General features: G+C 57.3%; 2 protein-coding genes across 3 annotated transcripts in view; both read right to left on the bottom strand.

The window, feature by feature from the left end:
* Positions 1 to 1,913: 1,913 nt before the first annotated feature.
* Positions 1,914 to 8,335, bottom strand: LOC143151860 (uncharacterized). Of its 2 annotated transcripts, none has more exons than XM_076321318.1 (3): positions 7,085 to 8,335; positions 3,300 to 3,481; positions 1,914 to 2,275 (listed from the first exon to the last, which is right to left on the bottom strand). In XM_076321318.1, exons 1-3 carry the CDS (start codon positions 7,932 to 7,934, stop codon positions 2,057 to 2,059), a joined length of 1,251 nt encoding a protein of 416 aa, XP_076177433.1. In that variant the 5' UTR covers positions 7,935 to 8,335; the 3' UTR covers positions 1,914 to 2,056. The 2 variants fall into 2 exon arrangements, with proteins under 2 accessions (XP_076177433.1, XP_076177435.1); XM_076321320.1 differs by lacking the exon at positions 1,914 to 2,275 and adding an exon at positions 2,827 to 2,968.
* A 1,978-nt stretch (positions 8,336 to 10,313) lies between these two features.
* LOC143151861 (uncharacterized) overlaps positions 10,314 to 12,453 on the bottom strand; it is a 79,664-nt gene continuing 77,524 nt past the window's right edge. Inside the window, exon 3 of the mRNA XM_076321321.1 lies at positions 10,314 to 10,643. Coding sequence (XP_076177436.1) covers positions 10,332 to 10,643 — 312 coding nt within the window. The 3' untranslated portion in view covers positions 10,314 to 10,331. The remainder of the gene's footprint in view (positions 10,644 to 12,453) is intronic.

Raw genomic sequence — 12,453 nt, 5'->3', positions numbered from 1 at the left:
GCTCGCGTCGAGGATGGTGCTGCGTTAAGTAACGCGAAAAAGTTACGCAAACGCGGACACGGACACGGACACGGAAACCTTCCTACCTATTCGTGGCCGCGGACCGAACGCGCACCTCGAAACAAACTTTTCCGTTTGCATTCGCAAGGCCAACGGATTTCGGCTCGTCTTCGATCGGACGCTCGCACCGATGCGCCCAGTTTCTAAAAACGTGCTCCAACCGAGCGATTTTATCGCGGGAAGCGAACGTTTCCGTATCCACGGAACTCGGTTCTCGAGCTAAATTGGACCGTCTATTTCGAAGACGGAACGTCCGTGGACGCTCTGCTCGGTGGCCCGATCTTTCTTCTCCTCGCAAAAGCGCGACGCGCGTCCAGAACGAGTTCCCGATTCTTTGAAACGCGACTCGCGTTGATCGTTCGACTCGTCGGAGGATACGGAAGAAAGTTTCCCGAGTTCTCGACCGATCGCGTCATCGATGGTTCCATCGGACCGGCAACGAATCGTTTCCTCTCGACGAGAACGCAACGAGGAGAACTCCTTCTTGGTTCCCCGGAACGAAAGAAACCGTCCCGAACGTCGAATCGTCTTCGAACTCGTACCTCCGTAGAATTTGCCGTTCCGTCGACGTTTCGACGTTTCGACGTTTCGACGTTTCGACGTTTCGACGTTTCGACGTTTCGACGTTTCGACGTTTCGACGTTTCGACGGTTAAACTCGTGGCTCGTTAACGCGCGGTTCGCGAATCGAAACGACTCTATTCGGACGTTAAGTAGGATTATCGGCAGTTAACGACCGAATAAATTCGTTCGATTTATCGGTTACCGAGTAGCGGAGATCATCGTCGACTCGTCTAATTGCCGCGGATAATTTATTTCGACTTTCTAATCGCGAGCGTACACGGAAACGGTGGCCGGTCGGCGGCGATGAATCAACATCGAGCTTTTCAATTAGCGAATCGTCCCGCGATTCCCCGTCGACTACGACGCTCGGCGACGACACACGCTAATTAATATGACTTATACGCGTTTAAATTACGCGAGAAGTTATCCCAGTCTCGTCCATTGAGATTCAATTGGAAACGCTAAATAGCGAAACGAGAGTCGACAACGCGTACCAAGGATCGAATTTATGCCGTCTATAAATCTCTCGGAGAAGTCGGATTTTTACGGACATCCGAGAAGATCGCCGAGGCTCTAAATGGGAATCGGGTGTCTTGGCGGTGGGAATCAACAGGCGTTACTTCGATACTGCGATTTATTAAATAGACGCTTCCTACTCCTTTTCGACGACGGTTTTACATTTATACAAAATTGGAAAAAAAGGCTCGGCGGCTTCTGTTTACCGGTCCTGCGAATTGCTCGGACACTGTTGTCCGTTTTACGCTCGACGAACATCGTATTTACAGGACTACGTTGAGTTTCGATTCGAGAACGACCACATATACCTACGCGTATACGCGTACGCGCGTATCTATGCGTCTAAGTATGTATTTATACGTATATACTCTATGTACAGGACACGCGGGACCGCGTGTCCGAGATTGGCACAGGTTCGCGATACACGCCGTTATCGCGTTCGAAGCTTCGGAGGGTTTTATCGTCTTTGGATGGACACTCGATCGCGGCAGTGGCCCGGAGAACGTCCAGGTTGCTCCTCTCTCCGGAAACTGTAGCCGATCTTTCCGTAACAATCCTCGAGGCTCGAGTTTCGATCCGTCCATCGGTGAACGCGCGTTCGGCTTTGGTCCAATTCTCCGTGGACGCGTTTCCTTTCCATCCGACGCTTTCCGTCGTCCACTCCGCGTTCCGCGTTCCGCGTGCCGCGTTTGCGCGACTCGAATCGTCGCGGGCATGGGCTTCGACCGCGAGTCGCTCGACCGCGCGTCGAGGAACAATCTCGAAGCGGAATAACTTCTTTGGAGGTGGGTCGGCTCGGTTCGGGTCGGTTCGGGTCGAGTGGCGTCGGGTCGAGTCGAGTCGCGTCGGGTCGGCTGGTTTCGGTTCGGGTCGGTTCACTACCGGCCGCGGCCGGACTCGGGGTCCTCCGGTCTCTTTCATTCCCTGGACGGGTGCTGAGAGATCGAATGATGCGGCGTTAAACCGGGATGAGACAGCATTCCGACCGGGTAGAGGCTGGCCGGGGCCAGCAGTCCCGGATGAGACCCGTACAACGCCGTGTGATGTTGCCTGACCGCTGACATCCTCAATTTCTCAATCTCGGCTTCCTGCATGCGCTTCGCCTTTGCCCGGCGGTTTTGAAACCAGATCTTCACCTGCAACAATGAAACGGTTCGTGTTTGTACTCGCGGACTGGTCGCTCGTTACCACGCTCGATAATTTCGTCGAGGTCTCGTTGCGGTTTCGCGTCGAGGGATCGAAACCGCGGCTTCTGTCGCGACGAACGCGCGAAACCGAACTCGTCGGAACCGATACGACGCTGCGACGCTGCGACGCTGCGACGCGTCGACTCGGCCCGAAATATCTTTTCGAGCTTCGTAAAACTAGCAAAACCGCTCGGACGGGTCCGTCGAGCGAGCCGTCTTTCGCGTGGACGTCCAAATTCTACGCGGACGAATTTGCCGCGACGTCTCTCGCGACGTCTCTCGCGACGTCTCTCGCGACAATGGAAGCGCGAAAGGAATCGTCTCGGTGACGGACGCGCGAACGAAATTGTGTCTCGAAAATCGGCGCGACGGGAGCCGGGCCAGAGATAATTGGTCGGTCATCGCGCGGCATTGTCGGACGGGTTTCGGGCAATTTGTAGTCTATTAATAAAATTACCGTGTTCTTCGCCGACGCGGTGCGGTGCGGTGCGGTGCGGTGCGGTGCGATGCGGTGCGGTGGATACTGCACGCTTACGCGCGCTAATTACCCCGCATCTGGCGAGATCTGTTAAGTGCGGGACCCTTGACTCGTGAACTGGTCGGTGAGAATAAAGAGAGCCGAGTTCTCGGTTAACGTCGGTGCTAAATGAGAAACGTCGATCGTAAAACGTAATTCTAGAGATTCACCGACGCGTTGGAAACGATAGGCGATAATAAACCGTGGGTCTCGGCTCGAAGGCCTTGCGAAACGTACACGGTGCTTCCCGAACTCGAGACACCGTAGGAAACCCGAACGAAATAATGAAAACTAATAGGCCGCGTCCGGTGTTTCGTGGCCGCGGGACGTGCTTCGGATTCCACCGGCGAAACGAGGAGGTTCCGTTCGAAAATTCGACGAAATCGGAACGGAACGGTCTCGCGAGTCACTCCGTGCTTCTGTACTTTCCGATCTCTTCGGTTCCGAGAGACTCACCTGGGTCTCCGTGAGATGAAGGGAGGACGAGAACTCGGCCCGCTCGGCGACGCTGAGGTATTGCCTTTCCGTGAACTTCTTCTCGAGCGCCAGCAATTGTTGCGTGGTGAAAGGCGTCCTGGGCTTCCGGTTCGGCTTGTGTTTCCTCAGGTTGCACTTGATCTTGGCCGGTTCTCCGTTCTCTGGAACCGAAAGCGCACGGTTCACGCTCGGGGCACGCGGTGTGGCTGGCTGACTGGCTGGTTCCGGTCTTCTGATCGCGTTCCGCGAGCCAGGGCGAGCCGGAGCGAGCCGGAGCGAGCCGGAGCGAGCCGGAGCCGACCGCAGCGTCCTGTTTTTGCCGGGAGTCGGATCGATCGCAGGCAGGAAAGCGAGCGCGTCTTTTTAGGGGTCGATTCATAATTTTCCCGTCGGAACGGCGCCGCAAACTGGCCTCATTACCTTTTTGCCGACCGACCGCAACATTCCGGCCGCGAATTGTTCCTCCGACGCTACCGCTTGTATTCATTAGCGGGGATATATCGGGCCGGCGAAAGGTGCACCGATAATAGCGCGCGCTCCGTTTACGCAATCACCGAATAATTCGCCTTTGCGAAGACCTCCGCCCCGGTACCTCCGAACTAGCGAGACCGCGACCCGGACGATTACCGACGATATCGCCACGCCCGGGGATCGACCTCTCTCGTCGACACCGAACTTTCGAATATCCCGAAACGTCGCGAGAAAAGCGGCCACGCTAATTGCGAGCAACGTTCGGCGCTCCGATGACAAACCAAATCATCCCCCGAAGATCCCCGGCTCGGCTTCGGGATCGAGCACCGGTTGTCGCGACTCGTGCAACAAGCCGAAACAATCGACCGCGACGAAACCGAGAGACGGAACGATGGAGAGTCGCGTCAGAATATATCGGTTATATTCCCCGAGATTTGTCTCGAGACAATTGACAGATTTGTAGAGCGGAGGTGAACGGCTCTAGAAACGAGAGATCTCGAGACGAGACAAAAGGCCAGATCGTCCTCGGCCTCTCCTCGTCGCTTCTGAATTTCAAATTTTCACCGAGACTCCCTACCCTCTCCGGAATCGCGTTCCTTCCTGCTTCGAGATTCGCGAACAGGGCTCCGCCGCGACTCTCCTCTCCGACGGAGGAGAATCGTCCTTTGTGCCGTTCGCTCGCTCGCTCGCTCGCTCGTCTCTCTTCGTTCGCTCTGCTCGCTCGCTCGCCTCTCTTTCCAAAGGTCCCAATTAGTCTCGGTATTCGGGGAGCTCTCCGTCTCCGTCTCCGTGTTCGTCCCGGTTCCACGTTCGCGGCAGCGGCGGCCGCCGAAAACGCGGCCCGCACGATTTTAATCCGACTCGGCGATCGGGAACGCGCCTTCGAAATAATTAGCCGATCTCGCGGAGATATCTTGGCGAATTCGCGGAGACGCTCGGCGGTTCGCGCTGGTTGCGCAACGATCGTGCCGCGAATCGATCTCGTGGAAATCCCCTCGCGTTTTCCTCGTTCGACTCGGACGTACGTCGCGCGACGCGTCGGTGAAGCGAGATTCGCGGAAATTCGGGAGAAACTCTAGCTCGTAAAATTCGCCGTCGCCGCTTCGAAGAGAATTCCGTTGAACGCGCTGATTTATGCGAACCGATCGCGGCGACTCGGTTAAAACGGTACCCTTTCGGATCGATTTTCGTGCAAATTACCGAAATAATTAGCCGATCTCGCGGAGATATCTAAAACAGTGGCGATTGTATTGAGAAAAAGGCAAGGTGAAATCCCGTTCGTCCGATCGGGCGCTCTTTGTTGGGTTGCGTAACCGTTTCACGGGCCACGATTTCTCGACGAGTCCTATTAGCCGAGTCGATCGATAAACGGTAACGCGCATGAATTTGCTCCCGCGATTAATAGAAATCGAAATTCTCGGAGCGGTGGCTCGAACGTTGCTCCGAGTGAAAAGTATTTATCTCGTCGAGCGGTGTTCGATCGGGCTTTCGAGATGCCGCGTTCTCGGAACGAGGAAAATCTCGGCGGCGTTAGTCCGTCGCGCGAAATCGTTGTACGCGAGAACCTCCCTCTCGGGGATCGTTTGTCCGTTCGCGGAGGTACACGCCCTCCGTTTCCCCGAAAAACGGTAACTCGCGTAGGTAAACGGCGCGTTCCGGGATCGCGTCGAGACGACCCTATCCTCGGAGCCCCTATCCTCCGGCCGTTTTCGACGACGGTCGAGGTGGAGTGCGCCGGAGTAAAGTTTCAAGGGTTGCGCAATCCGCGAGAGCACCCTCCACGAGAGACCGTATTTCAAAATTACGCTCGTTTCCCCTCGCGCGACTCGTCCGCCGAACCGGCGGCCCGTTTCGCCGGCGAAGCGATTACGGCCGATTGTGTTCCGCTCGCGGAGCTCCCTAAATTGCCGCACAATCGCGCAACAATGATCTATAAATTGATACGGAGATAGCGGATTCGCGGTAAAAGGCGACATCGCGCGTTCAACGTTCCAACGCGGCTTGCAAAACGATCGGAATTTACGTCGATTCTTGTCCCTCGCGATCGATATCGAAGCTCGTTTTCCGGCGGTTCGACGAACGAGCCACGGAACGAGGTGAAATCTCGATCTCGAGTCTCGTACCATTTCCGAAAAATCCTCGAGTCCGCTGCGCGTCGCTATAGTCGAATCGAAATCAACCGGGCCCGCGAAGCTACGCGCGCGTATACCCCCACCGTTCGACTCGAGCGCTCCGCCGCTCCGAGGAGAGGGAGAGGGAGACCGTCGACGACGATTATTCGGAAAACCGAGACGGCAGAGCCGGCTGTCTCTCGTACCGTCGACGAATCGATTTCCCGTCCGGTTCGATTCGCGATTGCGACACCTTTTTGCAATAATCGAGCATTGTTCCTGTCGTCCGGATTCCTCGGACCCCGACAAGAACCGGCCCTCTGTTCGATCGGTCCGGCTCCGTGCGCTCGCCGCTCCGACCAAGCGAGAAAACTTTGATTGCCTCTTTAACGAGAGCCTCTCGCAATTATCAAGCCGCGACCTCAATAATTAGCGTTAACGATGATTCAATCGCGACGAGTCATCCGGCGCGTTCCGAGAACTGCATTCCTTTCGCGGTGATTTTAGGTGAGTAGGTTTCGTGCCGTAATTGAATTGCAAATAACACCGTCGCATCGATCGAGCGTCTCAATTTATCAATTAGCGCGCTACGATAGCGTTGATTTCTTCGCGAACCGACGGTTAGACGCGTTCCGAGTCGGTGTTTGCGTCGAAACGAGCGTAAATACTCTCTCCTCGGAGGTTTCGGTGAAATCCAGAAACGTGCCGCTGAGAAGGTCGCGGACGCGTCGAGCGCTAACGGCGAACACCGACGGTAGAGGAGACCGAGGGGATCGGAGTTCCCTTGCTCGAACTTCCGTTCACCGGTCAATGTTGCGCCAAAAATACCCGTGCGAGGGCGAAAACGGCAAAGAAGGTACGAGCCGTCGGCTCGAACGAACAGCGAGCGCGTTCGCGATCGGACAACAACCGGGGACCCTAACGAGTTTACGATCGGACCAGTTTCGGGCCAAGCGCGAACCACGAAAAGAATCCCACGACGAAGAAGATCGCGTCGATTGGCGGCCAGCCAGGGGACCGAGTTTCAAAGACGAACCGAACGCGGCTGTCGTCGGCCCGGCAAATGGCAAATAGCTCCGGTAAAGGGGAGAAGGGGGGTAAGTAAGGGGGTGAGGGGTTAGGGGGTAAGGGGGTAAGGGGAAAAGGAGAAAAGAAGAGGAGAGGCGAGAGCAAAGTACTCACCGTTTAGCGGCGCGTGATGAGAGAAATGCGAGGGGAAGAAGGTGGCCGCGGCAGCCGCCGCCGCCGCGGCTGCACCCTGATGACCGCCGCCCCAAACCGCCGGATGGAGGCTAGGCGGAATGCCGGAGATGCTACCCAGACTGGAGAATCCACCGATGTAGGCAGGCGTCGGCCTCACCGGCGTCGGACTGCTACCGTGATGTTGATGTTGGAGGTCCTCGACGTCCACCAGGCTGTTCTCGTCCTCCTCCTCGATGTCCTCGGTTTCCGAGCACCCGGACCGCGCCTCGTGGGAGCTGCTTCTCGGCGACTGAGAGCCAAACTCCGGTTGACCGGGGGTCGTCGAGGTTTTCGGGGACGACAAACGGGCTCCGAGGTCCGAGGTCGAGGCGGAATCCGTCGATGTTCGAACCGCGTAGTCGAGAGTTCGTGAGACGGACGAGCGTCGACCGAGCGACTCTATCCTGTCCAGTTCCGTGTCGGAGAATCTGGTGAATATTCGGGCGTCGATCGCGCTCCTGGCGGACTCGCAGGACGCGTACCGAAGGTTGGGCGATACCGAGAGATACCTGGCTCTGTAGTCGGCCGGGTACCTCTGCTGGCTCGAATTGGCCGCGATCGTCGCTCGTTGTTGCCTGACGGGCGAGTAGGAGGCGATCGGTGACGATCCCGGGGACGTCGAGGACGCCTCTTGGCCGGGGCCCGGTTTCTTGGTGTCCGCCAAGAGCGCGGCGACGGAGAAACTCAACCGATGCACCGGCTTCGAGGTCGCCTGGGGCGCCTGAGCCTCGTTCGAACCTGGACTGGTCGATGGAGGCGTCACCGGGGAGGTCATCCTTATTACTGTCATTCTTGGACCGCGATTGGACACCTACGATGCCTATCGTACTCTTCACTGTGTCACTCTACCGTATTCTTCGATGCCCCTAGGGTCTCATAGTCCGAGAAACGTGGCGTCGAAATCCTCTCAGCGACGACACCGCGAAAACTGGCCAAAATGCGTGGGTCCGTGTCCTCCGATGGGTTCTCGGTGGTCGAGCTCGCGCGGCTCGTCGAGCCGATCGACGCGGTCGACGCGATCGTGGCGATCGAGGCGATCGAGGCGGTCGAGGCGGTTACGTCGCGCGTTTGACAGGTGCCGGGGGATCGACGGATCGATGGATCTCCGACCAGCTGACCTGGACCAACCTCTACTCGACTCGAGCTCTCCGTGTGGACTGACTTTGACCATCGCCGAGTGCGCCGCTCGGAGTTTTTCGTTTTGCCGGTGGAGGCGCCGCGTTAGCGGGGGCAGGGGAGGGGAGGAGCGGAGAGGAGACGAAACCGGGGGTGGGGTGGGGGTGGGGGGGTTCCGCGCGCTCCGGCTTCGTTGCTCGGAAAGAGACGAACCGAGCGTGTCCCGGCTAGGGGGAGGGGGAGGGGAGAAAGTGCGAGAAAGGGGAAATCCAAAAGGGGGCGAGGCCTCGTTGCGGCAGAAGGGGCATGGCTCGTTCGACTCCGCCTCCGTGGCCGGGTTCCTCGCCGCGGAACCGGCCGAACGCGGCTACAGACCCGGTGATTTTTCCTACCAGGGGATAAGTTTCTCTCTCGCGAACGCGACCCTGCTGTTCCAGGGGAGGCACGGAGGGCAGGGATTACCGTGGACGGGCTCCGGTGGGGGTACCGAGCACCGCGGACCGACAGCCGGAGGAGACCGGAGGAGACCCGAGGAGATCGGAGGAGAGGAGAGGAGAGATTTTATCGTCCCGCTCGGTTCTCTGCAACGGAGACGGTAATGAGCGTAATTGAGCAATTAGGGCCGGCGATTAAGACCGAAAAAATTCCGACTCGCGTAGAGAATTTTCGATCGTCGCCGAGTCTCGAGCTCGCATCGTTTTTACCTCGAAATCCGAGAAAGGAATTAGCTCGATCGAAAGAGCGGTCGGTGCGCGGTGGCGGTGGCGGCGGCGGTGGCGGAGTCGGCGGGGGCGGTAGGGGGTGTGGAAAGAGTTAAAAGAGTTAAAAAGTCGAGGGCCGTTCGTTCGCAGAGGGGTTTTTCTCGGTAGATTTGCCGCGTCCGCGCAGCCAGGTATATCGATTGGTAGTCGAACACGCGAGGGACGCGGAGGTTCGGCTCTCGGTCGTTCATCCCCCTAAATCGAGCCGTCGAGATTTTCGGGCCACGTCCGCGGACGCTCGTTTGTTCCGACGGCGTTGAGATCCCATCGTCGCATCCGTCCGTCATATTTACGGTGGCCACGTGACGTAGCTTTCGGCGATAAGCAAAAACAAATGCCTGCCGATAGGGGCTGCCGATAAGCGTCCCGAATAAAACCTCGTAGATGCTCTTCCATTTAAGCGGAATTGGCTCCAGCCGTAAATTTCATCGCGGCAACTTCCGCCGTCTCGCGCTGCCACCTCGTCCGCTCCGCGAGGGGATCGATATCTTTGCCGGAATCGATGGAAACGAACGGAACGGTCGTTTCCATCGCGCGTTGTCTTCCACGTTGCGCGAGCAGAGTATCCGGTATCGAGCCTCGTTCGCGGTACTCGACCCGGACGAATTAGGAGCCGGTTTTACGAAACACCCCCGAAATCGAAACGATTCTCGAGTTTTCCCCGGACGCGACGCGTTTCGATTTTCTCGTCCGTTCCTCGCACGGCGGCGATTAATTGCGCCGCGGACACGGCGAGTCCTCGATAACCGAAAGCGAAGCCAGTGGCCCGATCGAAGCTGTCGATAACGCGCTGGAATAAAGCCTCGTAGACGTTCTTCCATTTGCGCGGAATCGACTCGGGCGATAAATTTCATCGCGCGAACTTCCCTGTGCCGTCTCCCGCGCGAACCCCGTTCCCTCTTTGTCGGTGTCGATGTAAACTCGTGGAAATTTATGGCGCCAGAAACTGCAGATTAAAACGGTAATTGTACATAGTTTCGCGCGGACAGATCGCTCCGTGGCGGGAAATCGGTTCGAGCGGCCGCGTTATCGCGCTTTTACGGCTTATCGAATTTTTCGACGTCCGGCGACGTCCTTCCTCTCGACGCGTCGAAACCTCCAGTTTTCGCAAAACTCGCCGATCGTTTCGAGCGCCTCGTCTTCGTTGCTTTCGACGAACCGCGCGCAAATCGGGACGTTACGATTCCTCTTTATCGGTACGGAGCGCGCGAGAGTACGATCGCCGAGGAATCGGACCGGCGATAAAGCGGCTCGTAAAAGCGGTTCTAACGAAGCACTTGGCTATCTTTCGTTACCGGAGGCATTAGGCTTTACGGGCCATTGACTTCCGAATTGGCTTCCGCGAACCTATCGATTTCTTTTTCCTTAATGGACGACTCGCGCGTTTCACCGCGCAACGATACCGCGACGTCTAAAGGTTTGCGCGCGAGAAAACGAGAACGCGAATATCCATCGTCGCCGAACCGAACGAGAAACGCGTATTTCGAGGAGTTTCGAGTTTTCGATCCCGAGCGCAAGGATCGATTCGGAGGGTCGCGCGGTCGCGCGTTCGCGCTTCGTACCCGAGCCCGTCGCTGCTCGTTTCCATCAACGAGACCGGCTCTTCCCCGTCCTCGCCGTTCCTGGAAAACGAGCGTTTTCTATTAAAGGTCTCGCGCGCGTGGAATCCTCCTCGCGGGAGGAACGGAGACCGTGGCGACGCGAGAGCGAGAGAGCCGACATTATTAAACATCGGCTTCCCAATAATTAAGGAGAACACGAGCGAGATCGGGAGATGCGGTTGGCAGCGCATAGAGAGGGATGGGCCAATTTGGATGGTTACCAAGGCAAACGATACGTTAAATAGATAGGACGGTCGAGCGGTGGGGAAGCCGACATAATGAGGACCACCCGCTAGCTCCGCAAGACCTACTCGGTACACGTACTCGGTGTGTCACCGAGTTTCGTCTGCCATTTTCGCTCACCGTTCGCGGCGTGGTACGATTCTTCGGGGAAAACAAAGTTCGACGAACGTCCGAGCCTCCGACGAAACCGAGAAACGTAGTCGCGGTGGAGGAGAACGTACCGCTTCGGAGCATCGAGTCGCGCGCGAACGCGATCCCTCGGTGGTTTCGAGGAGCTCGATGTAACCTTCGGAAAAGTCGGCGAGCCGGTTTCCGTCTAGCCGAACGCTGGCTTCCGGGTCGCTCGGAAATCGCTCGAAATTCGCGTAAGGGAACCGGGAATCGAGAGGCTCGACCGGTCTCCGATTCGGTACGCTCGAGACACCCTGTACGCGCGGACGACAAAGTGCCACGTCGCGGCCGTTAATTATTAGCGCGCCGCTATATTGAGCATGAAAACACTATTTCTTTCGTCCAGGAGAGATTCGAGTCAAATTGGCGTTAAAATTGCAATCACGGTGGTCCGTCTCCGGGTCTCCCTCCCCCTTGTCGTGCCGAGCGACGGTGCTTTCGCTGTTCCTCGCTTCCTCCCGTTCACGGAATTAGATCGTCTATTCTCAGAGAACTTCCACGCGCCGGACGTTTCTAATAGCCGTTTAGAGGGATAATTTCTTCCCGTAAAAAAGGAACGCTCGTCCGCGCCGGAGCTCGCGCTCGCGATAATTTACACGGTCGTTCCCGAACGTGCGCGCGTTATTTGCGGTGTCCGAAACGAACTCGAGATCGAGGAACGATCGTTCGCGGTGAGCGTTGCCGTTCGAAAATTACGCTTCACGGTTCTCCGTTCCGTTCCGTTCGATCGCGATCGCGATCCTCGAAAGCAACGGGAACGTCCGAGGATCCGGCCGATCGAAACGGTCGACGGTCGATGAAATTTGTTCGGTCGCGAGCACCGAGAACCCGGGCTCCGAAAAGTCCGCGTTCGGGTCTGTCGAGGGGGTGTCTGTCGGAGAACACGGGGCAGAACCGTTGTCGGGGTGTTTTTCGGGACGAGGGGCGGCACGGGCCGAGGGGAGGGTTCACCGACACGGCGAAAGGCTAGCGTACTCGCGAGAGACCCGCGACGGGGGAGAAAATCGATATTTTAATTGGACAAAATAATTGGAACGAGCGAACGAATGGAAGATCGTAATCGCCGGGTTCCCCTTTTGTATCGGCGAACCTGCGCGTCCCAACCACCGTCCCCGCTCCTCCAACCCCTGGTCGATTTCACTCCGGCCTACCGCTCGATCCTCCCCGGTACCTCCTCTTCCTGCCGCGTCTCTTCCACCCTCTGTCTCCTACGGTTCCGTGCCAGCCATTTCGCGTCGAATCGCGTATCGAGTAACCGACGTACTTTTCGATTCCCCCTTGTTATTTTTTCCGTCGAATTTTCGGCCTACCGAATCGAACGAACGTCGATTCGAACTCGCGTCTTCGCGAACACTCGAGATTTTCCCGCTCCAAAACCGTGCACGCCGAACGGGTATAGAAACGAGTAACGAGTTTT

The sequence above is a fragment of the Ptiloglossa arizonensis genome, chromosome 10, assembly GCF_051014685.1.
Source record: "Ptiloglossa arizonensis isolate GNS036 chromosome 10, iyPtiAriz1_principal, whole genome shotgun sequence".
In the NCBI taxonomy this organism is placed as follows: Eukaryota; Metazoa; Arthropoda; class Insecta; order Hymenoptera; family Colletidae; genus Ptiloglossa; species Ptiloglossa arizonensis.
The sequence above is the reverse complement of the archived record's forward strand: the minus strand, read 5'-3'. Positions and strand labels throughout refer to the sequence as shown.

Bases quoted from the DNA above. Each gene is read 5' to 3' on its own strand.
- LOC143151860 (XM_076321318.1), bottom strand. From the start codon at position 7,934: ATGACAGTAATAAGGATGACCTCCCCGGTGACGCCTCCATCGACCAGT. The intron at 3,482-7,084 runs GTGAGTACTTTG...TTTCGGTTCCAG, and splicing joins TCATCACGCGCCGCTAAACG to AGAACGGAGAACCGGCCAAG. The intron at 2,276-3,299 runs GTGAGTCTCTCG...TCATTGTTGCAG, and splicing joins TTCATCTCACGGAGACCCAG to GTGAAGATCTGGTTTCAAAA.